This window comes from Haliotis rufescens, unplaced genomic scaffold, assembly GCF_023055435.1.
Source record: "Haliotis rufescens isolate VD_foot unplaced genomic scaffold, xgHalRufe1.0.p SCAF_1, whole genome shotgun sequence".
NCBI classification, from domain to species: Eukaryota; Metazoa; Mollusca; class Gastropoda; order Lepetellida; family Haliotidae; genus Haliotis; species Haliotis rufescens.
In genome coordinates this window covers 1,746,447-1,772,161 of record NW_025963779.1, presented here as the reverse complement: position 1 = coordinate 1,772,161, position 25,715 = coordinate 1,746,447, and the positions used below count along the sequence as shown (strand labels likewise).

Sequence of the window (25,715 nt, the reverse complement as noted above, 5' to 3'; positions counted from 1 at the left end):
GATTAGACATTCGACAGAGTCGTCATGTGCTAGCCACGTCCCAGGATCATTGTTATTCATTATTCTCACCCAAGGATCCAAATCCTGGCTATTGTGGTTGCAGTTATGTTATCGGTTCAGTGTATCAGTACCAAGAGGATCATTGGCCATTCATTGACGATCAAGACAGTATAGGCATCAACTGGGTCATTCTTCGAGATTTCACCAGTATGATTGGCAGGACTTCGTCTTAAACTCCCGAACTGGCCAAATCTTCATTTAAAACAAGTTCATCCAAGACCGGATCTCTACAAACTTCACATATGGAACATATTACATTCAACCTCACTAGAAGAGGACACTCAGCCAAGGCAGCCAGGCGGTATCCGTAACCCACAAAGATGTAAGAAGATCAACAAGATGGTTTCATGTTCCCATGGGGTTTTATGAATGTTTCACAGTCTGACTCACCATTTCAGGTGGAACACACTGTGGGCTTCAAGCAACTAGTTTGAGTCGGAATACGGTAATAGGTGTATTTTCAGAGTAAAAATATCATTTATACTTATCCTGACTCATACGCGTAAGTACCCTCCCCGCTGTCCGCTCTTCTCCTGATGTGCGTTTCGGCTAATAATAAAAGAGGAAAGAGGGAATGAGAGAGTGATGAGTTGGCTTTGTCAAGTGCACCTTCTCTGCTCAGGGGTGCGTTGGGTTGAAATGTTTTTTTCTGTTCCCTTGGAACACAGCACAGGAAAATTCCACTATCTTTTGGAAATGAGATGAGATAAGCAATTTGTATGAGTCAGGATAAGTAGGTATGATATTTTTACTTTAAAAATACATATTGCCAGTTGTAAATAACTTTATGTCAATAGTTGGTGTATGTGCAGTGTCATGTGTAACTGTTAGAGCATTGTCTTCACTCTTCATTTTTGACTAGATGTCCCATGAATCCTGAAGTGAAAGTGCAATATTTGGGTGTTATCGTTTAAAATTCTCAACCTTTTGGGCTTGTGTATTTTGAAATTATATTTTCATGAATTTGTGTGTTTACCAGAACTGGGTCTGTAGCAGAGATGATTCTTTTGTCCAACATTAGTAAATGGTCAAGTTGCCAATTGTAGAATTTTGAATGCCCTTTCATTTATCATGGTTATACTGTTGTTCTAATTTATGTCAGTGGACATTTATTGCAGTGTAATTAAAAGATGGTAATTTCATTGTTGTGGTTTACTGCCATGACCTGTCACTTCACTTGAAGCATCAGATACAGCAGTCAGTCCTCACATCAACAGTTTCAGCAGTAGATAACAGCAAACTTTACCATCCTGAGACTATTGGTTGTATTTCAAACACTGTTCTTACCAAAGTTTTGTTTTTTATATGTAAAGTATGGCACTGTATATAAGCTGTTGCAGGGTTATAACATTTGTAGAAACATCAGTATTACTGAGATGATTTGTGTAAGCTCGGTCAAGACTATTTATTGTTATGAATGATATATATTTTGTTACCAATTGTGATGTCAACCGTTTTATTTTTCAAATGGTGCAAGTTCTGTGTTTATTTTCATATTTTTTCAACTATTGTAACTTATTACATATTGGCTTTTAATATGGAATTAAAGAATTCAAGTCCAATGTGAAATGTTTGTTTAGAAGTACTGGAACAACTCCCCCGGACATACTACACCTCACACACCGAGATAGCACTCAGCTGATTGACTCAGGAGCAGAGATTAAGACTGATGGGCCAGTCTGTTCTCCCACACATGTCTGTACATGATGTGGGTACATATGTTCGTCACATTCTTCCACGGGTTCATGTGCCAAGTTACTGTTTAGTGACCAGTTCTAATCAGTCAGAGATTTTAGCATTTGCTATTGATTTAAAATTGATAACTTCAAAGAAAATGGAGCTTTAGTCTGATATTGAAAGTGTAGGAATAGATAGATACATGATGTCTGAGGGAGATGCTCATTCTGAAGACTTCGGGGAACAAGTGGGGAGCTCATTCTTCAAGATACAACAAAATAAAGCAACTAAATTGTTTGTTTATTGTGAAACACTGTACTCAGCAATATTCCAGCTATATGATGGTGGTCTGTAAATAATGGACCAGACAATCCAGTGATTGACATCATGAGCATCATTGACATCTCCGCAATTGGGATATGATGACATGCATCGACCAAGTCAGCAAGCCTGATCACCCAATCCTGTTAGTCGCTTCTTATGACAAGCATGGGTTCCTGAAAACCTATTCTAACATGGATCTTCATGGGTCTAAAGCAACTAAAGTATCAATCTTGTGGAACAATGTTTGTCAAATGACAGTGTTTGGGTGGACACAGTGGCTGCAAGAGTAGATTGGCCATATCTTTATTCAACCAAGTGATTGTAGAGCTACGAGTATTGTGATTCAAATCAGTAGCGCAGAGGATGCTTCATCACCATCACTGGCCTGAGCACCGTTCCACAAAGCGATCTTAGTGCTACAACTATCGTAAGCCAATGTAAAAGTATGGGAGTTACGATCACCTTAGCGCTAAGATGGCTTTGAGGAACGAGGCCCAGGTATGTTGTTGACGAAGGCTAAACACAATTCAATCTCGCTATGTTTTCAGAAGGTGCCACTGTTCACTCTGCCGGGAGAGTAAGTAGCTTCTTGTAGCATTTTGAAATCTTGTTTCATTTATGACATCAGTGACATTAAAAATAACATCAAAGCCTTCTATAGAAAATAATTTATTTGATTATAATATCATATGCAAAGACATTAAAACTACTGTAAATCAAATAAATATGGATGGACTGTTTGACATACAAGTGGTGCACAACCATGGGCTCCGACAAGGAGTTGTGTCCTGACATTGGCCACTAGATCAGCACGGCCCACTAAATGCATTGTTGAAATATCTCTGCTGCTTCCGGCCACACATTTGCCCATCCCTCAGCCACAGTAAAACTAACTCAGCTAAACGAACACCATTGAGGGATTAGTTCAGGAGTTCCTCCAAACAAAGATAGTTGGCGTGATCATGTCACAGACATTGTGATGAGTCCCTAGTTTCATTGTTACAGGTAACAAGAGGTGACATCACAATCTTCGGTCCCAATATAGCAGTGTTTAGAAATGTGCTGTAATCAATACTTCCATATTACATTATTCAAAATGAATCCCAACAAACAGATTTTGACACCGATAAAATCAATAATTTAACAGCATGGTAAAACTTAATGTGATTAAATCTGTTCTTGTCAATAACATAAACAGTACAATACAATATATGCAAGTAAAACCCGTGATTGGTGTCAACAGCTTCATGATGGGTTGGTAGGGTACAAGTATCACAGTTTACACGCTGCCATTTGTCACAGATTAGCAAAGCTGTCTACATACTACAAACAAACCAGACCAAGACTGACCACTGACATCACAGCAACACATGGCCTGCAAGTGGAGGTCACTACAGGAGATTATCTCATCATTAACAACTTGTATCATCTTCCACAAACTTGAGTAAACAACGCTCAATTGGAACTGTATTCTTGTTCAGTATGGGAGGGGAGATAACTCTTTGAACTGTCATTATTGTTACATTGTAGCCTTGGTGACAGGGTTTGACTACGATGCTACAACTGTCAACCATTGGTCTGATGGCTGCCATGATCCCTCCACAGTGAAACCCTGTTAGTGTGGAAACCTGTTAGTGTGGACACCTGCATGTAAACTGCTTGTGTATGTGTAAGTGTGTGTGTGGAAACTACATATCCAGGCATCAGTTAAATTATAATCTTGCTATTTTAATGATGTCAATATCACAGGGAACAGAAACAGTTTTCAGTTTGTTTGTTTGTTGTTTAACGACGTAACCCAGATTTTTACAGGGAGAGACAAGCATGGGTTGCTGATGACCAATAGTAACCCGGCTCTTCACGTGGGATGGTAAGGTACCACTGTCTTCCCACAACACAGAGTACCTGAGGACGTTGCCCTGTATATGACCAGTCTGTATGAAGCAAGGACAGACTCTGCTGTCTGGGGAGCAGTAATGGATGGAATCCTGATGACATGTAACAATGAGACAACAAATGTAGAAAGTCCATGGATACCTATATATATCAACATAGTCTATGGGAAACACAAGAAATCTATATAGTCCATGGATACCCACATGGATTAGCATAACCCATGGATGCAAATCATATAAATATCAAAACTTTTTTGTAAAATGACAAAAGTAACATGACCGCTAAAAAAAATATTAGTCTTGGTTCTCAGGCACCGCCCGCATCATCATCATATTAAAGTTCCCTGCACATTTCCCTTTTATTTCCATTTTTTTTTAAACCAAAAAAAAAACTTAAATATTCCAAATCCAACGGTATTCAAATACTGTTTTCCAGTATTTTACTTATCAAGGAATATATATATGTAGGGAGGTCCTTTCTCAGGTTGATTGTACACAACTGTTTATTTGGTTACATACTAGAAACAACAACAACAAAAACACCGCCCACCTGCACTGTATTTTCCAAGGCCTTTTTTCCTGAGAACCAATTCTTTCATTTTTTTAAGCCTAATCTGGTAATATTCCTCGACATATAAACACGTCGAGAGGACAAGCATGCAGATAACAGTCCGAGGATACTAGACGGCGTCATCAGATGAAAGCACTTGTAAACAGCAGGACACTAAACAACTACAGATCTCTAATACTGAAGGGTGACAAGTAACTGTGTTGCCATGGTTACACTTGTTCAACATGGAGGGGTTGGTGGAGACGAAGACTGGCATGATGTACTGGATGTTGATGATGAACAAGGATGAGGAACTTGAAGGCGTTGGATGGAGCGTTCAAATTAAGTGAGTGTGTTTGGTTAAATGCTGCTTCCAACAGTATTTCAGTTATAAAAGGAGAGCCTGAAGTGATGCTAGTCTGTGAGACCCACATGCACTGGTACGGCGAAAACAAACCAAGAATTAGTGCGAATCTGGGATTCAAACTCAAGATTCAAACTCAAGATCAGATGAATTTGGCACAGTTAATGAAGCACCAAGTAAGATTGTTTCAATGTGTTGGGAGAATCCTTCATTGACAGATGTATGAGTGTGTAATATCCCAGTCTCTACCTCCTTTAAACTAAACTGACTTCTCCAACTTCATCTGTGCGCTAACGTGACCTCGTTGGACCTCTAACATTGTAAAATTTGATCTTTTACACTGATACGATATCTCTCTGTGTCAAAATTTGCAACCACCTCCATAGGTCGTGTCATGTGCCTTTCTGATCAGCAAGTCTCGCTACAAGACCAACATAGCTGATTCCTGTGTCTGTAAAAGAACAACTAATACTGTGCCATTACTGTAAATGTATCTGGAAAGATTTGAGCTATGAAATGATAACGAGTGGCTAACAATAGCCTTGACTGCATCAGGAAAGTTTTGCGACACCCTGATGATGAGATTACAAAACATCAAAGCTACTTCTTCATGTTATTTTTTATAAAGTAGGAAGCAGTGTAATAAAATGGTAACTCAGTGTCAGTTGGTGTTTTTTAAACTATAGATGCATGTGTTGTTGTAGCTGACAAGGAAGGTTGGAGTAGCGTGTCTATCTGACCATAGTTTTATAAGGCTGGTGTATGTCTGGACTACTCAGTGATATGTAAGCAACTTGACCAGATGTGGACGGTTAGGGAACTTTCCTCATTTGACTACTGACACTGAGTGACAATGTGTTATTAAGGAAACCGTATGTGACGGATTATTAGTTTAATCTTGTACTGGCAGGATGACAGTGTGTTGAAGTGAATAAAGAAATATGCCTGGTTCCTTTTTTGTTTGTTGTTTATCTTCAAAAATATCTGTCATGAAGCTAATGCACTTTCCTGATCGCAAAATGTGTCATATTCACAGTATATTACTGGGGATAGTTTATACTTCATGTCGTTTCTACACCCAAAGAGGCATCGTATCAGGTTAACAGTTCGGAATTGAAGGAGATTGTGATACTGTGGACACTGGGTTAAAACTGACCAATCACGATAATCCAGTTACTGAGGTCACAGTCCTCATAGCCCTTTGATTAGGGGAATTCTTTTTCTTTTAAAATAACGTCACAACCATAGCGTGTCGAACAGGTCCCGAGGTCGCTTGCATAATTTTTAGGTTCACATTATCTCTGGGACTATGGGAGGTGTGACATGTCAGAGGCGGAGACAGCTACAGGTGCTGGTGGGATCGGATGGTGGAGGTGGATGACTGGCTGACCGATCTCCGCTGAATCCCATGGTCGCTGCAGTAGCCAGAGATTTGGCTTTGTAGCTGCTGCATCACCGACATCTTGTGACTCAGAATATCCCCCAGCTTCCTCAGATAGTCTTCAAAACTCTGAAACAGGATTTGACGTAAATACAGAGAACCTTGCCTCATCTGGAGTAAAGTTGGCCTCAGCACACAACCACACACAAGGTCTTCAGTGACAGAAGCCCCCAGTTTAGTCCGATATCAAGTATTGCATGTACAGTGACGTATTTGTTATTGGTTTGTTCTATCACGGCACTCTCAGCACTATTCCAGCTATATCAGGGAGGCAAGTAAATGATAAGTCTGGACCAGACAATCCACTGATTGATATTGTGAGCGCCTACCCACTGACACACAATCAACCCCTCAGTGTGACATCACGCAATCGTCTGCTGTTAGACACATGGGACCTATCCCCATGTGGATGCCACAGAGGGACCAAATCACTGCTGTACAGGTGGTTGGATTATACAGAGTTTGTTGTTGAAGATATTTACCCGATGTCCTGACTTGGCACTCAGCAGTAGTTTCATTTCCTGCTTACAAAGGGAGGTAACTGAAGCCAGCTGGTCTTCGTGGGACATGATGAGGCGGCTCCTGCAAACAAGGAACGGTTGCTACAGATAGATCACAGGTATATTACAGGTAGATCCCAGGTATTCACAGATCACAAACAAAAAACCTTCTAAAAAACAATCTGTTCCACAAAACAATTGTCTTTTAACATGTGCTTATTTTATATATACAGTGCCACTGAGCACCTATTGATGAATATTCTACCATGAATTTGAAATTTGCTTGATTCTGATTGGTCAGTCAGAGGCTATTAAATCACAATAAACCCCCTCTGATTGAAACAGCTGGTTTGACGGCCTCATCACCGTGGAAGCTAATATTCATAGAATAGTACTATTGTCGGTAGGCATGTTTAAATGATTATATCTACAATTACAGGTTACAAAAGGCACAGATGCCATCACTACAATATTCAAAGGATGTGTGGCAATACATTTCGTGCAGAAAACAAGATTGAAGTCTACAAAGAGAACGTATTTACGTTTTGGAGACAACAGAGAGCTTGGAATTTGGGCGCTTTTCTATATTCGACTGTGACGTCATATCTTTTGCGTCACAATGAGCGGTAGACGTCATAATGGTGACGTGTGATGTAGAGCGAAAGCCTTGCAAAAGTTGCTTTGTTTTCTTCAGGGATGCCCACCTCATGTTAGCTTACCAAGTTGCCGTGCTTATATGCTTTCAATGCCTGTCATTTGTTCGAGTGAAATATTAGGGTGTAAACAAACTGCTTGAGTGTACAACGCGCCATAGTTTGTTCACAGGTTGTTGTCGGTGATTCCGTAATTCAGATCGATAACCCACTCAAAACACTGGACTCAACCCAGTTGCGTTCGGTTCCAAATTCAATTTAGCGCGGTTAAATCTACAGGTAACCTAGCTCTACATTGAAAACACAGTATGTTTATCTCCTAATTAGGCGCTCTATAAATTTGTTATTATTATTGTGTCCAACATAGACTTGTCAATGGAAGTAGCAGCATGACAGGAACAGCGACATGTACACAGACTGGCAGTACTCTGACAAACATGGATGTTCCACCATACTGATGTAACTGGAAACAAATCAGACAAGAGTCATCAGTAGATGACAAATTCCCCCGCCCCCACAAATTCAAAAGAACAAATCATCTGATTGTTACGGCAAGTCCTACAAGAGTAATCTGTCCAACTTGATGAGAGTATTCCTATCCAATCTGTCTGTCCATATATAGTATGACTCTATATTATCGCGATATCGGTAAATCTTGTTGAATGTTTACTTATGCAAATCTAAATACAACATCTCATCGCTTGATTGAATACAGGACCATCGTTGCAGCATGTCACAGCAACTCGTAAGTATACACGTTAACTTTTTTATGATAGTTTCTGGAATGTTTTTGAAGTGGAATTACCCCTACCTCCATTTGAAACTGATTACAAAAGAAGCCATTTGTTCAGACGAAGTCCCTTGACCCAACCTAGGTTGTATGCATACTGATGATGCATAGTCCAAAACAGGAAGTGATGTAAACAACATAGTTCACACCTATCACACCACAAAATAGCCATACCGCGATAATACAGAGTTGCCCGCTCTTGAGTCGCTATTGACAGGTACTTTGTTTACTGAACTCGGTAAAGTACATCAGCATCAATCAATCCTAATTGATGTGTCATAAAAGTTGAACACATTAAAAGAACAAACATTTTACATATGACATATTGCATAGGTCTGTAAGCGTACGCCATTACGAACCATTATAAATTAACTACCGAGAGAAAAATACGGACTGACTGGCAAAGGACGGACCAGATGATGACTATATCCCTCTGTAATATACAGGCAGGGGGAGAGGAGGGGGTATAAAAATGGACAGTGATCCTGAAGATGCAAGACTTCTAGGATACATTCAAAGGCTGCAGAGATGTACAATACCCTGAGTCTATCGCTAAAGGAGGACAAGTGAGTGAGTGAGTTGGGTTTTACGCCGCTTTTAGCAATATTCCAGCAATATCACGGCGGGGGACACCATGTCGGGAATTGAACCCGGGTCTTAGGCGTGATGAGCGAACGCTTTAACCACTAGGCTACCCGACCACCCGCTAAAGGAGGACAAGTAGAATTTCAGGCTTAAATGGTGTCCTTGAATGTATATCTCTTGGGGCCCGTGAATGTCTTAGGTTAACTTGCATACCAGGACTGGAATCACTTTCAAATCAAATTAGGAAATCAATTTCCATATTTAAAAATGTCAGCTGTCATTCTGGAATTGATTTATGGAACACATTAAACAGAACAAAAGATTCCCTAAAGAGCTAAAAGGGAGGAAATCATTCAACTGCCATGCTTGGTACTAATTTCAAGCTGCCAATCACACTTATGTGAAAACACTGTGGAATAACTGCAGCACCAAATATAGTGAAAAAGTCAGTTGCTTACCTTGGATCATTTCTGTCATCCAGTGGGATTCCCTGGCTGATGATGCTCTCTCTCTCCATGGCGACGGACCCCGCCACAGACCCTGCTACTGAAGCTGACACCGGTGGCGCCGACACGGGGGTGACAGGTTTGGGTTGCACCACCTCGGGCCCCGGACTGGTAGGGGAGACGTTTTGGGTGATGGCATGACTGGTGATAGGCTGAGGGTGGATCGGGGAGAAGATGGCTCCTACGGTCAACTTCTCTGTTACAATGACAGAGCTAGACGATTTGGCTCCCGTCGGGGAATTGCTGTTCCTCACAACAAAACTCCCTCTCGTAGTCTGTGTGTTTTTGCCCAGGATCTCGGAGTTTAAGGAACTTTGCTGGGACGAGTCACTCTTGGAGGACATGGAGATATTTTCCTTGTTGTGCTGCCGATTGTCGGTGCGGGCAGTGTGTGAGCTATACCGTGAGTTGTCACTCTGTACGGTCTGTGAGCTATACCGTGTGTTGTCGCTATGTACGGTCTGTGAGCTATACCGTGTGTTGTCGCTATGTACGGTCTGTGGAGACCCATGTTTCTGGTAATTGGAACTGACACCGTGTGTCGGGGTTGAAGCTTTTGGGGACTTGGCTCTTTCCCCTCTATTCGTCGTCTTCAACAAGTCAGCCACGGACATTCTGCTCTTTGACTTCACACTTGATTTACAATCACCAGTAGCATGTTTGTCATAGGCGACCGGTGATCTTCGCGAATCCTGGCTCGTCATCCTGTGCGCTGGACTACTTCGTCCTGACTTTAACTCTGTCTGGTCGGACTCGCTGAGGATGTTCATGACTGGTTGGCTTGGACCTGCTTCAGGAGAGGATAGTTTGGAAAGCGGAACTGACATCGGACTAGACGACGTCTGCCCAACCTTGGGTGTGTTTCCTCGGGACAGATACTTGTGGAAGTCATCTGGGTTGGGGAGAGTTTGTTTCTTCGTCTGCATATGAAGAGCTATCATAGGGTCACTCTTTTCTTTTCTCAAATCAGTCATTTTACTTTTGCTCCTTGACCTGACCTTGTAAGGTCCTTGAGCCGAGTCGGACTGGGACGTCCTCACTCCCTCCATGGACGAGTCATCACTGGACTGGGAGGAGTGGGAGGCATGCCTCGTCCGCCTCTCCCTGGACTGAGATGATCGGGGCGGAAGATCGGGTTTGGGGGAAGCGCATTTTGGACTTTCGTCTCGGTGATGAGGAATGCTGGGAGGTGGAGGGACTGGTTCTGGCTCAGGAATGTCACTGACATCAGACACGAAGATGTGGGGTTCAGGTGGCTGCCGACCTGACATGGCGTCAACAGCCCGGGGAGTGAGAAGGATGCCCTCCATGTCTGCTGGAGGTCGCACTGGTGCCCTCTGGGTGAAGCTGAGGTCACTGCTGGATGCAGGCAACACTGCAGGGATCACACTCAGTTGGCTGCCACCATTCAGCCTGCTTAAGCCATTCTTTGATTGAGGGCTTGCTATAGAGTTGGATCTTATTACAGGCTGTCTTGCACCTTGACCAGGGTTGTCAAACAATTGGTCATCTTCAATACTCTCCGCTACAGGAGTAATCGTAGGAACAGCAGCATATGGCACCGGCGCTGACACTGATGGGGTGGGGTGTGGCACGCCCCCTACTGCCTCGGCTGCAGGAGAAGGAGGTCGTCTGGTTGCTGGTGAGTTACTTCTGGGGATCTGTCTAATCACTTGGTGACCTTTGTCGGGCTCCCTCTCTTGTTGCAGTGCAGAGTCAGTGCTTTGAGGTCTTTGTACTTTACCTCCCATGGGAGTCTCTGGAAGCATTCGACCTGATGATTTAGTATTTCCCTGAGCTGCACCTTGGGGCTTGTCTACCCCATGACCAGTCTCTCCGACACGTTTCCTGGGGTCCTGTTTCTTTTCTCCTGTTTTATTGAGATCATTTAATTCTTCTGGCACATTAAAATCTGACGTTGGGAAGTCAAACTCTGTATCTGTTGACTGGGCAACTGGAATGTTTGGCTGAGGGAGATTGTTGTTCCGTGGCAGTGTTATATTACAAGATTCTGAGTCTGTTTTGTCCGACCCACTTGGAGATGAGGTTTGTTGGGGGGGGACCAAGTGAGGAGGGGGGATGTTCTGTCTGAGGACATGTTCTCGGGCTGGCGAAGGATCTCGTGGTGGCCTGGAGATCCTTCTCCTGGATGGAGAAGCATCACGAGCTGCAGCAACTGACTGTTTTGGCACGGACGAACTTTGGGCAATGTTGGGTGTTTTTGATTTGGTATTTTTCTTCTGCTGAAAGTGTCCACGGACTGGGGTGTCTGCTGGGTCCAACATGCTGTCATCCGGGGGTCGCTGAGCCGTGTGTCGCGTGACTGGTCGCATCGGAGTCGAGCAGGACAGGATGTTGGATGGATGGAAGACAGAGGGCACCGATATTGGAATGTTCATGAGTAAGTTCTCTGCCTGGCTGCTCGTTGTGCCTCGAGAACCATCCCGCTTTAGTTCCTTTACCCTGAAAATTATCATCAGGATGAAGCCAGATTTCCTTTCCTTTGAATACACAATTTAACAAGGTTAGTTGTTGTTACTCATGGGATTACAATTGGTTTTGAGATGTCTGCAATGTCTGTCTTATACCTTGAGTTGACGACATTCACAATAACAGCAACTGACAGTGTCCTGGCTGACAAGAACAATGACGAAAACAACTGTTCTTTTGTGATTTTGTTTCAAGCTGTCTGTTAACTTAATGTAAGAACTAAACACTAAATTGTATAACTATATACTTATCCTGTATCACACAATGCATTTCTTCCTTCTTCTTTTAATGCTGGTGAGGAAACGTCCTAGAACAGAGTTTCTAGCTTCAAAAAACATTTCACCCGAACACATCCCAGCATCACCCTGGTCACCAACTAAACAATGGTTCACCACTGCAATCCTGTGTGATACGACTCTAAGCGACCTGATCACCTGATCATTTTCTCTGTATTTTCGTTCTAGAGCATACAGGTTGGTGTAAATCTGATGCAGGGATGGTTGGGAGGGCATATAGTGTGTGAGAAAGGATATGTATATAAATATAAAATTTATTGTAAAATCTTCAAATTTTTAAACTTATCCTTTCTCAGACTATGCATTTATCCCTGGGTTGGACGGTGAATACCCTAGCCTGCAACAAGACTACAACCATATCTCAGTACACGAGGAACTATGCTTTAATCACATGATAGTTTCGAAAAGTGTCGGAAAGACAAGAACGCATTAATGGGTGATCACTAAGGCAAGGGATATAAACCCCTTTGCCTTACTAGGACACATCTATCATGATAACGGGTGTTATGTGTCTTCAGGCAGGACGTTCCTCAATTAGGGAAACCTCAGTTTGTGACTGAGATGTGTCAGAGGTAACAGGAAGCGAAGACTGTATCCGACTGCTTAGCACCACCATCGTAGATACAACTGCCTGAGTCTAGTGTAGATTGGAGGCCATTGGAAGGGGTAACCCAGTGAAGGTGTTTGCCTGGAGGACAGCTGAGCGTAGTACCCAAAAGTACACCATAGTTCTCGAAAGTTCTGTTGTCGCCCGAGTGGATAACGGGATGAACAATCTCTTGCGAGAACATCATAGAGTTGCTGGGGCTTTCAGATAAATACATAAAGCCGGAACAAGGCACAACGGAAGGTCTTCATGGTCCTCGGGATTCAAGATCAAGGTGAGTGAAAGGATTGTGAATAGAAGATCTGGTTCTCCTGGAAGCTAGTTCTTGGCAAAGAAAAGACTTTCTCATGATGCCTTTCAAAACAGACTCTGTTGACTTCGAGACCATGAATCTCACTAATGCGTGCCGTTGCTAGTGCCAGGGAAACACTGTCTTGAGAGTGACGTGTACCAAATTCTTAAAATAGTCCTCCGAAAAGAGAAAAATAACATCAAAGTCCCAAGCATGTGGTCGAAAACAGAATGACTGATCAGCCAGTTTGTAAGATAGAATGAGAGCTTGCAATTCAGCTGCCGTGGAAATCTTCAAACCCATAGTATTAGCAATGACTGAGTTAATGGCTGCTAGGTAGGTAGCCACAGTCAAACCCTTCAGCTTCCTTCCCAGTACAGTAACCCTATTTGTCTCCATTTCATATTTTAACCTAAAACTTGGTAGAATTTCATAAACAACATATAAAGTAAAAATGTAACGTCAGATTGAATTCTAGGTGCCTCACTGACACTGATTGGTCGGCAGTGAAGGAATTATATGACTGGCTTCGTAATACAAGTGAATATCCACGGGGTCATAGAAATTCCAAACCTGAGCACCTTCCACTGGTAATGGATGCCTTGGAATATGAAGAGTAGGTCATGGCAGTGTTCCCAATGGACTAGTATGTGAAGAAAAGCATCTTGCAGGTCGAGCCTGACCATGATGTCTCCTGGTCCGATGATCGTACGGGGAGTGCGATGGACACCATTTAAGAATGTGGCAGCTTCATGTAGAAAATACTCCGTACTTTGTTGCTGCCTTTCTTTCGGGGCCAGAAAAATTGGCGTATAAAACCCCGGGGAACCTGGGCTAATAAGACAATCTATAGCATGCATGACTAACGTACTGATGGCGTCTTGAAGGGCTGGAAGATGGCTGGCAGCATATTGACACAAGAGATGCAGCCGTGACAAGTTGTGTGACAAAGGGGTCTTCCAGTATCTTCCAATTCTCTACAAAATCTCCAAGTCTTCCGCCTACTGGAGACTTGAAGATTGGTACATATCGTAAATGATGTCAATCTGCCAGTGAAACGTCAGGATATATATCCTTGGGGGCCAAAGTGGACCTCAGTATTGGAGAGGTATTGCTATGTCGCATGTCGTTGTCAATGGGGATGTCAATCTGACAAAGTGTCTTGATAACATTGTTCAGGTCGTTGTCAATGGGGATGTCGATCTGACAAAGTGTCTTGATAACATTGTTCAGGTCGTTGTCAATGAGGATGTCGATCTGACAAAATGTCTTGATAACATTGTTCAGGTCGTTGTCAATGGGGATGTCGATCTGACAAAGTGTCTTGATAACATTGTTCAGGTCGTTGTCAATGGGGATGTCGATCTGACAAAGTGTCTTGATAACATTGTTCAGGTCGTTGTCAATGGGGATGTCGATCTGACAAAGTGTCTTGATAACATTGTTCAGGTCGTTGTCAATGGGGATGTCGATCTGACAAAATGTCTTGATAACATTGTTCAGGTCGTTGTCAATGGGGATGTCGATCTGACAAAGTGTCTTGATAACATTGTTCAGGTCGTTGTCAATTTGAATGTAATTCAAAGGCGAGGGGTAACGAAGTCGATCTGAAAAGCGATCATCCGGAGAAGTGTATCAACTTGGAGGCACGAGGGTAAGAGTTCCTAGGATGATATCAATCCACTGGTGAAGAGTATCGATGTCCATCCCAATGTTGATCCCAATGTCCATTAGGTGCTGCCGATTGATGTCGATCTGAGGGGTAATGTCGATCCGACTGTTGACGTCAATCTGAATCATCAGATTGATATCTGTCCTCCTGTTCAGGTCAATCTGCCTGTTGATGTCAATCTGAATCCTGATGACATCGATCAGCCTGTCAATTCGATCCGAATCATCAAAACAATAGCGCTTATCGCTATGATGTCGATCTGACTGGCAATGTCAATCTGAAGGTGAGGAGCGTGTACGTTCTTCATGTGGAGAGGGTGAGGGAGAGGATGAGAGTGAGGACATTCCCTTAGTCGTTGGTGACGAAGATGTTGTCATTGTGAGCATCTGCATGGTTGACAACTTGGAGCAGTTGGAGTGAGGGTCTACAGTCGAAAACGTACCAATGTATTTTGTGTAAAACGGGCATTTCTCCATATTCATCTGTGTGGTATATTGCTGTTGTCCGAGGAAGAAGATTCCCCCCAAAAAAACAAAAAATAATTCTCTGTAAACTCAAATACTTGTGGTGCTGAGAGAGAGAATGAAGAGGCAGGATATGTCAGGTGATCAGGTCACTTAGGATCGTATCGCACAGGATTGCAGTGGTGCATGACCCATAGGTGGTGACTATGGTGATGCTGGGATGTGTCTGGGTGAAAAGTTTTTTGAGGCTGGAAACTTTGTTCTAGTAAGTTTCAACACAAGGATCGAAAGACGAAGGAAGAAATGCATAGGATAAATCTAAAATGTTTGTTATTTCACAAAGAAGATCCCCCATAAAACAATATCCATACAAAATGTCATTATGAATATTTATAACTAATATGTCTTTGTAATGTAAGTATGGAAATATGCAACAGACTCCAAGATAAACAAAACAATCTATTAAATTAAACAAAGGTAAACGAAAATCACAAGAAGTGAAAATGGTGAAATGTTTCAGTGACTTGGTAACTGACAGTGAGGAGCGATGTGTATCTAAGCCAGGGTTACCTGTCTGCATATCGCAGTGTGTTGAGCGTATTCTCACAGGCGGACATTGTCGGCGAGATGTTGGCTATCATACAGGTCCGAGAGTTGCCAACAAACGAGTCCTTCAGGATATGTGTGAGCTTGCTCTGACGGAACGGTTTATGACGACTTGACTGGTCAATTGACCTGATGCATTCTTTCAACTGAAAAAGAATGGTGTAGTTACATAACCTATTTATTTTTCTTCTCTTCCCTTTTTATTCAATATCCTATTGCTGTTACAATACGAGACACACAGTCAATCATTATTATGAAAAGAAATATCTTCATTATTAATTGGAAAACAAATACCAAACATGACATTGTTACCCTGAACTGAGTTAAAATACCCAGAATCTGAACAAAGGGAAGTCTCATGCAGGATAGATGTAATAGAAAACATCAAAAAGATGATGCAATGCAAACACAGCCAAGAACCAGTCTGTGCGAGGAAGGTCTTGATTCTGGAATGACATGTCACAGCAGGGTCACCAGAACGGGTTTCACACATTTTAGCTGTGTTCCCTTCAGCTTGAGGCCAGAGATGACAATAATTTACACACGACAACACTTTCTGGCCAGAGAGCCGACCAATAATTTACACATTTCAGCACTTTCTGGCCAGAGACGTGACCAATAATTTATACACTACAGCACTTTCTGGCCAGAGAGGTGACCAATAATTTATATACTACAGCACTTTCTGGCCAGAGAGGTGACCAATAATTTATACACTACAGCACTTTCTGGCCAGAGAGGTGACCAATAATTTACACATTTCAGCACTTTCTGGCCAGAGAAGTGACCAATAATTTATACACTACAGCACTTTCTGGCCAGAGAGGTGACCAATAATTTATACACTACAACATTTTCTGGCCAGAGAGGTGACCAATAATATATACACTACAACATTTTCTGGCCAGAGAGGCAACCAATAATTTATACATAGAACACTTTCTGGCCAGAGAGGTGACCAATAATTTATATACTACAGCACTTTCTGGCCAGAGAGGCAACCAATAATTTATACACTACAGCACTTTCTGGCCAGAGAGGCAACCGATAATTTACACACTACAGCACTTTCTGGCCAGAGAGGCAACCAATAATTTATACACTACAGCACTTTCTGGCCAGAGAGGCAACCGATAATTTATACACTACAACACTTTCTGGCCAGAGAGGCAACCAATAATTTATACACTACAGCACTTTCTGGCCAGAGAGGCAACCGATAATTTATACACTACAGCACTTTCTGGCCAGAGAGGCAACCGATAATTTATACACTACAGCACTTTCTGGCCAGAGAGGCAACCGATAATTTACACACTACAGCACTTTCTGGCCAGAGAGGCAACCAATAATTTATACACTACAGCACTTTCTGGCCAGAGAGGCAACCGATAATTTATACACTACAACACTTTCTGGCCAGAGAGGCAACCAATAATTTATACACTACAGCACTTTCTGGCCAGAGAGGCAACCGATAATTTATACACTACAGCACTTTCTGGCCAGAGAGGCAACCGATAATTTACACACTACAACACTTTCTTGCCAGAGTGGCTACCACTAATTTAAACGCAACAGCACTTTCTGGCTAGAGAGGACTCTGTCTCCACAGATGTCTGTACACTTACAGCCAGCAGACTCTGGTTAATCTCGGCTCCCTCCAATCTAGTCTGTTTGTCTGTGTCTGTCACATCGGCCGCACGCTCACTGCCTGCCAGGTCAATGAAAGAGATCCTTCAATGGAAAAAAATAAAAGTTAGAAACTAGCAAATATAAGTAAAGATAAGAACCCAATAAATAGAAGCACAATCATGATGGTACACATGATTTAACAAAATGCTGAGAAAATAAACAATATAAATGAAGACAAATTGGTATCTGTCTCCATTACCATGGTTACATTGATAGTCTACGATATTAGCCACTAGTCCAAAGTCAAAGTCTAGGAAAATTTAGTTTGGTCTAGTAATCATAGCAAATAAAAGATCACAAACTAAAATAATGATCATGCCAAAATGTTCTTAAAATGACGAAGAGCCAAGTCGGGCTGGTGGACTAAAATCAATTTGGCACGGACAGCATGATGGTCTTGATGTGCCATGCTTCTAGACGTATCCTTCTATCCACACAACACTGGTCAACTTCACAACAAATCCAAACATGATTTTGACACATCAACATTCTGGCAGCCTCATCTTGCAACATGAAACTCTAGTGTAACCATGGCAACATGCATATGCTGTACTCTGAGTCTGACCTGCCAACCCTGTGATCGTCGTTGTCTCGGATCTCCATCTGCAGAATGGCGTGAGAGCGAGATGAGTCTGGGTTCACGCCTGTGGCACCTTTACTTCGTACCGAGTTCCCGTAGTCCAGCACCTGCAGTCAGCACAGTGTAATAGATCATAAGCAGGGCAGTGGACTTGAGTGGGTAGGGTTTTATGTCGCTTTTAGCAATATTCCATCAATATCACGGCGGGGGAATCCAGAAATGGGCTTCACACATTGTACCCATGTGGGGAAACAAACCCGGGTCGTAGGCGTGACAAGTGTACGCTTTAACCACTAGGCTACCCGACAGCCCAGATTGGACTTGAACCAATGACAAATGGCTTCTATCAGAGGGAGGCTGCATTCTGGTCAGTTGCCAGTACCAGCAAGTAACTCAACGACAACAACACATAGTTTGTGATGTATACATAAAAAAAGCAACATTATCTAGTTTCACCGAGACAATGAATCTGTTTCATGTGTCACTTATTGCAATGTCCAGAATGGACTTAACCTATGTTAAAGTATGGAAGTTATGATCATCTCATCGCTAAGACTGTCATAAACCTATGTTAAAGTAATTAAGTTATGATCATCCCATCGCTAAGACTGTCATAAACCTATGTTCAAGTATGGAAGTTATGATCATCCCATCGCTAAGACTGTCATAGACCTATGTTCAAGTATGGAAGTTATGATCATCCCATCGCTAAGACTGTCATAGACCTATGTTAAAGTATGGAAGTTATGATCATCCCATCGCTAAGACTGTCATAAACCTATGTTAAAGTATGGAAGTTATGATCATCCCATCGCTAAGACTGTCATAGACCTATGTTAAAGTATGGAAGTTATGATCATCCCATCGCTAAGACTGTCATAAACCTATGTTAAAGTATGGAAGTTATGATCATCCCATCGCTAAGACTGTCATAAACCTATGTTAAAGTATGGAAGTTATGATCATCCCATCGCTAAGACTATCATAGACCTATGTTAAAGTATGGAAGTTATGATCATCCCATCGCTAAGACTGTCATAAACCTATGTTAAAGTATGGAAGTTATGATCATCCCATCGCTAAGACTGTCATAGACCTATGTTAAAGTATGGAAGTTATGATCATCCCATCGCTAAGACTGTCATAAACCTATGTTCAAGTATGGAAGTTATGATCATCCCATCGCTAAGACTGTCATAGACCTATGTTAAAGTATGGAAGTTATGATCATCCCATCGCTAAGACTGTCATAGACCTATGTTAAAGTATGGACGTTATGATCATCCCATCGCTAAGACTGTCATAAACCTATGTTAAAGTATGGAAGTTATGATCATCCCATCGCTAAGACTGTCATAGACCTATGTTAAAGTATGGAAGTTATGATCATCCCATCGCTAAGACTGTCATAGACCTATGTTAAAGTATGGAAGTTATGATCATCCCATCGCTAAGACTGTCATAGACCTATGTTAAAGTATGGGATTGATGATCATCCTAACGCTAAGACTGTCATAAACCTATGTTCAAGTATGGAAGTTATGATCATCCCATCGCTAAGACTGTCATAGACCTATGTTAAAGTATGGGAGTTATGATCATCCCATCGCTAAGACTGTCATAGACCTATGTTAAAGTATGGAAGTTATGATCATCCCATCGCTAAGACTGTCATAAACCTATGTTAAAGTATGGAAGTTATGATCATCCCATCGCTAAGACTGTCATAAACCTATGTTAAAGTATGGAAGTTATGATCATCCCATCGCTAAGACTGTCATAAACCTATGTTAAAGTATGGAAGTTATGATCATCCCATCGCTAAGACTGTCATAAACCTATGTTAAAGTATGGAAGTTATGATCATCCCATCGCTAAGACTGTCATAGACCTATGTTAAAGTATGGAAGTTATGATCATCCCATCGCTAAGACTGTCATAAACCTATGTTAAAGTATGGAAGTTATGATCATCCCATCGCTAAGACTGTCATAAACCTATGTTAAAGTATGGAAGTTATGATCATCCCATCGCTAAGACTGTCATAGACCTATGTTAAAGTATGGAAGTTATGATCATCCCATCGCTAAGACTGTCATAAACCTATGTTAAAGTATGGAAGTTATGATCATCCCATCGCTAAGACTGTCATAGACCTATGTTAAAGTATGGAAGTTATGATCATCCCATCGCTAAGACTGTCATAAACCTATGTTAAAGTATGGAAGTTATGATCATCCCATCGCTAAGACTGTCATAGACCTATGTTAAAGTATGGAAGTTATGATCATCCCATCGCTAAGACTGTCATAGACCTATGTTAAAGTATGGAAGTTATGATCATCCCATCGCTAAGACTGTCATAAACCTATGTTAAAGTATGGAAGTTATGATCATCCCATCGCTAAGACTATCATAGACCTATGTTAAAGTATGGAAGTTATGATCATCCCATCGCTAAGACTGTCATAAACCTATGTTAAAGTATGGAAGTTATGATCATCCCATCGCTAAGACTGTCATAAACCTATGTTAAAGTATTTAAGTTATGATCATCCCATCGCTAAGACTGTCATAAACCTATGTTAAAGTATGGAAGTTATGATCATCCCATCGCTAAGACTGTCATAAACCTATGTTCAAGTATGGAAGTTATGATCATCCCATCGCTAAGACTGTCATAAACCTATGTTCAAGTATGGAAGTTATGATCATCCCATCGCTAAGACTGTCATAGACCTATGTTAAAGTATGGAAGTTATGATCATCCCATCGCTAAGACTGTCATAAACCTATGTTAAAGTATGGAAGTTATGATCATCCCATCGCTAAGACTGTCATAAACCTATGTTCAAGTATGGAAGTTATGATCATCCCATCGCTAAGACTGTCATAAACCTATGTTAAAGTATGGAAGTTATGATCATCCCATCGCTAAGACTGTCATAAACCTATGTTAAAGTATTTAAGTTATGATCATCCCATCGCTAAGACTGTCATAAACCTATGTTCAAGTATTTAAGTTATGATCATCCCAACGTAAAATTGTTTGATAGACAGGCATTTCTCAGAAGTTGAGGATGACAAAGTAGACACAATTTATGGACAACTTCTTTATTACGCTGTACAGCAATGTTTCGGTATAGATCCTTACACAGTTGTCCATCACAGTATCTGTGGATGGGAAATGTCTCGTTCAAAAAGTATCGGTGACAATTCAGATAAAGATTGAATCAAAAGCATATACATATACCACATATTATGCGATTGTTCAAAGTAGGAAATGTGTATCACACCTTGACAAGCCCTGCTACCTCACTGACTTCGGTCTCCATCAAACCTGCGATGCACACGTTATGGGAGCCATCTTCCCGTGCATGGAGTCTAGAAATAAATGTGATCAAATGTTCATGATTAAGAACTAAAGAAGGTCAAATATTTACGCTAACACCATTATTTAGATCTGTCAAAACATATAAAAGTCAAACAAACTGATTTTTTAAGCCAAAAGAAACTGAGAATAAACGTATCCTTTAGTATCAAACATAGTGATAAGAATACACTACAGCACAAAAAACTGACATACATCACACTCTGGGTCCACATTTTAATGATTATCATGACAAAAACCTTCCCTACATATGATGACAATGAAACAAACTGTTACCTGTTCCTTCTGTTGAGGAGATCAAAGAGCTGGCCACAATAGATCTCGAAGAAGCTGACCCAGACATGGAGGCCTTCCCCGTACTGCTTGGACTCAATGATGGAGAATATGTCCCTTGATGCCAGCAGGAATAATCCAGGTACATTGTCATTCCCCATCATTGTGTGAGTCTTGCCTGCCCCAGTCTGCCCATAGGCAAAACAGGTGGCGCTACCACTGCACGGAACACAAGAGCCAGGGATGAGGAAAATTTTCAATACAAAGTTCAAAGTAATCTAACAATTCTCTTCCTAACCATGCTAATAATGTTCTTGATAAAATGAACATTTTATTTAGGTCTAATAGATTTTACTCAAGGCATTTATAAAATGCTAAAATGTGTAGGTACTTCTTTTCATGATATGATGGATGGTGTTTCTGCATTCGTCGCCACTTGCCCCTTTCCGTAACCTGCAAGAAGACTCGTCCCCCTATCGATGAATGCTATGTGCGAAAATATGACAAACCAATCAGAATGAGAGTATGATTTTAGGTTCTTCGTAAAAAAATCCCTCGAAAATAATTTTTGATTTTACATATGTCTTGCATCTTAAAATTAGCCAAGACACAGTTAAATGTGTTCAATCATACTGTATAATTCAGCATGTCCCAATGTGCTTTAATTGCATCTGAAATATATATAATACATGGGGAAATAATATGTGAACCATTACGCAACCAGTTGACAATTGTTTTAGGTATGCCCGTTTACGCTAAGACGGAACCCGGTCGCAAAAATGGCCATGAGAGGGGCACGAGTCGCTATTCGGCTTGTCCCGGAATTACACGAGTTGATCACGAATGGGTATTTCTGATGTGATTATTCAAACCAATAAACAGCAAATGACATTAATATACCGTATTCGACGTAATAAGCGCCCACAGAGATATTAGCTAATATATAGGCTAGTGAACAATCCCAATTAGCATCCCTTCCGATTGATAAATGTACACAAGGCTTATTTATTCCTGTATAATACACACCTGTGTGTTAAGCACCCTTAATTCAATTCTGGAAAAATATATCCGTTGTATGTAAACATTTCAGGCTGTCAGCATAAACCACGAAATTTATGGTCTTTCAACTCTGTTTTTTTTACCAAAATAAAATTCTAATAAGAGCCCCCTATTTCTAATTTTGAGAGCGCCATGGGCACTTATTATGTTGAATATGGTAATAATAAGCTCTGGACATCAATGCAATACCTGCTTGCTTAACAAAGTGCTGTCTAATGTTCCAAAAATGTGATGGTTTTTTTGTTCCCTTGTTTGTTTGTTGTTTAACGCAACAGTCAAAGGTCTTCATGGAGGAAAAATGTGTTGCCTAAAGTGTGAGTGCTTATGGAAACTAACATGCAGTTATTTGACACCATATCATAAATGAGGTGGCTGACATTGTATTCCTATGCAATTTCAAAAGTTACTTCAGTGAATGAAACTATGGTTGAAACTATGATTATTTCAAGAATGACATATGATTTAGAGATTATTACCCTTGTGTGTTTTCGTATCATAAAGATCATAAATATTACACTAGAAATAAAAATTATGTTTTGTTGGACCTGAACTGAAAGAGTGAAAAACAATTCTATATATCTGATATATATGTATGTGAACCCTGGAAAGGCGTAAGTGTTTCACAAGGACATGATGGACACAGGTAGATGTATTTCAGTAATATTTCAAAAAGACTTTAATCACAGCATCAACATGAATGATGAGATATACGTGTGAAGAACATTCATTTACCCACAAGTTATCAACTAAATTGTTTCTTGTTTACTTTGAAAATAATGAAAAATATCAAGATTTATCTTACTTATTAAATACACTGTTGATTAATGGTCTTGCAGCTCGCAAATAAACATCTTCATTTGAACAGTTTTCATCAAATACTTCATCAAAGAAAAATTCATGCTGGAACAGAAACAAAAATCATAGGAATAATCTTCATGTTCTACTGAAATAAAACATACAATGAAATATCATGAACATGATCAACTTGAAATCCATCAACTTCATACATTGCTTAAGGTTGACCAATAATGGAACAGAATGTTCCAGGCAGAATCCTTACTGCTACTACCGTACTAACCACTAATCATCGTCTTGCAAACCATGTTAATACCATGCTCCACACATATTAAATAACTTCTTCAATAAATTTCACAATTTGTTTATGGATATTTGAGAGAAAAAAATTCAAACACTTACCTGTAAAGTGAAGGCTGTGAGATCAACAGCCTGCTTCGGTTCATTTACAACGACAGAATTTGTCCCCTCCGTCTGTAGGATGTCATCATCTCCAGATCTCTCCTCTCTGCGAGATACGGGTCTTTTTCTCACACAAACACGAATCTTATCCTCCACACCTCTCGATGATGTGGATGATGTTGGTTTAGTCTTAGTCTTTGGTGTTCCTTTAGGCACACCATAGTTATACCCTGTGTGCTTGACTCTCTCTACCTGTCCTCGAGAGTGCTTGGAAACTGGACCTGGTCTAGCTACATGACGTGGAATGTTCTGTTCATCTGATTGAACTGCTTCATCACTAGATTCATCAGAACTTGATTCTGTCAGTAACTGTAACATATCAACATAAGAGGCGGCAGAAAAGTTTGGGGTTCTGTCTGTCACAGTGACGTCTCTTGTTGCTTCCAGGCCTCGAGATACTCCACTTTGTCCTGTTGCCGAATTGGGACTTCTACTCACCTTCCTGGGTTGTGATGTTTTCCGGGACATATTACTAGATGGCTGTGGATTAGGGATTTGAGTTCTACTTGCATTATGAACAGATTTTATTATGTTGATAAGTTCTGTCATCCGACGTCTGTCATCCACAGAAGTTATTCCCATGACTGTGCAGTCATGTAGACTCAATCTTGACAAAGTTTCTGAACGTGTTATTCCATTAGCACGAAAAGTTGGATAATATTTCTCCAGCCTTGCTTCCCGTAGACACTCATATAAAGTCCCCATTATGATCTTCAAAGTCTGGAATCTGCAAACAATAATAATGTATTTAATTTGATGTCCAGACCAATTTTACCCACACTTAATTTATTTACATCCAAGAATAACTAGATATTAAAATGTCATGTCATTTTTATATTTCATCAAATGAATAGTGCCTTGTATAAAAACACCACTTGGTAACTTACAAGAAACATGTAAGTACTACTTAGTGCATGTACTAGTCATATATTATATGGCACCATGACAATACAGGATAATACATTGAATAATTGTATATGCTACTGTGATCAATGATCATGGGAAAAAGAAAACAAATAAACATTGTAACATGCCTTCAGTGCCAGTTGTTATTAATAAGGATGACACACACATTATTCGAGACAACTTCCTGTACATGAAGTAAGGACAGAACTGGAGTGGTGCCAAAGTTTAATTAGGTTATAAAAGCTCAAAATAATATTGACTGCACTGACATTCTGAAGTTAGAAATGCTTGGACAATCACCTTTTTCTAGGTTTTGTGTGTATCTCTGTGGGTACACATGTTATGGAACTTATGTGTCATACGTTTCCTCGGCCATCTTCCACGGGAAGTTAACAATACACAATGAATGATCGAACTGTATGTTGTGATCTACTGCCATATACATGTTTAGGCTTGTTATTTTTGCCTTCACCGATTGGGCAGAAATATCACGCACTTTGCTTCACGATTCAACAAGAACGTCTTAGAATGGCTCATCGATTCATCATAGAAGAACGCTACACCAACTTTTATTAATGTCCAAAACACACTGACGTAAAATACAGTTAAAATTGCAGCCTGATACCGCGACTGTTAGTTTGTTTACAACTTTATCCGCCATTTTGAAATCCGCGCCGATGGTGATAACGTATTAGTGAGATGTTAATAGAAACCACGGTTATATTCAAAACTTGACATTCATTCTGAGAAATCATCAAACCAATACACGATATGCGCCAAAT

At 40.8% G+C, this 25,715-nt stretch overlaps 1 protein-coding gene across 1 annotated transcript; it reads right to left on the bottom strand.

The window, feature by feature from the left end:
• Positions 1 to 2,714: 2,714 nt before the first annotated feature.
• On the bottom strand, positions 2,715 to 25,628 carry LOC124117454. Its single transcript, XM_046479358.2, has 11 exons — positions 25,234 to 25,628; positions 23,968 to 24,754; positions 23,573 to 23,670; positions 21,715 to 21,930; positions 21,344 to 21,431; positions 18,033 to 18,154; positions 17,404 to 17,509; positions 15,737 to 15,918; positions 9,298 to 11,808; positions 6,794 to 6,893; positions 2,715 to 6,380 (listed from the first exon to the last, which is right to left on the bottom strand). Exons 2-11 carry the CDS (start codon positions 24,730 to 24,732, stop codon positions 6,213 to 6,215), a joined length of 4,356 nt encoding a protein of 1,451 aa, XP_046335314.2. The 5' UTR covers positions 24,733 to 24,754; positions 25,234 to 25,628; the 3' UTR covers positions 2,715 to 6,212.
• Positions 25,629 to 25,715: the final 87 nt, after the last annotated feature.

Excerpts from the sequence above, each read along its gene's own strand:
- LOC124117454 (XM_046479358.2), bottom strand. The coding sequence starts at position 24,732 with ATGGGGACTTTATATGAGTGTCTACGGGAAGCAAGGCTGGAGAAATAT. Across the intron at positions 18,155-21,343 it reads AGGTAGCAGGGCTTGTCAAG|GTGCTGGACTACGGGAACTC; the intron begins GTGTGATACACA and ends TGCTGACTGCAG. Across the intron at positions 6,894-9,297 it reads GATGACAGAAATGATCCAAG|GAGCCGCCTCATCATGTCCC; the intron begins GTAAGCAACTGA and ends CCTTGTTTGCAG.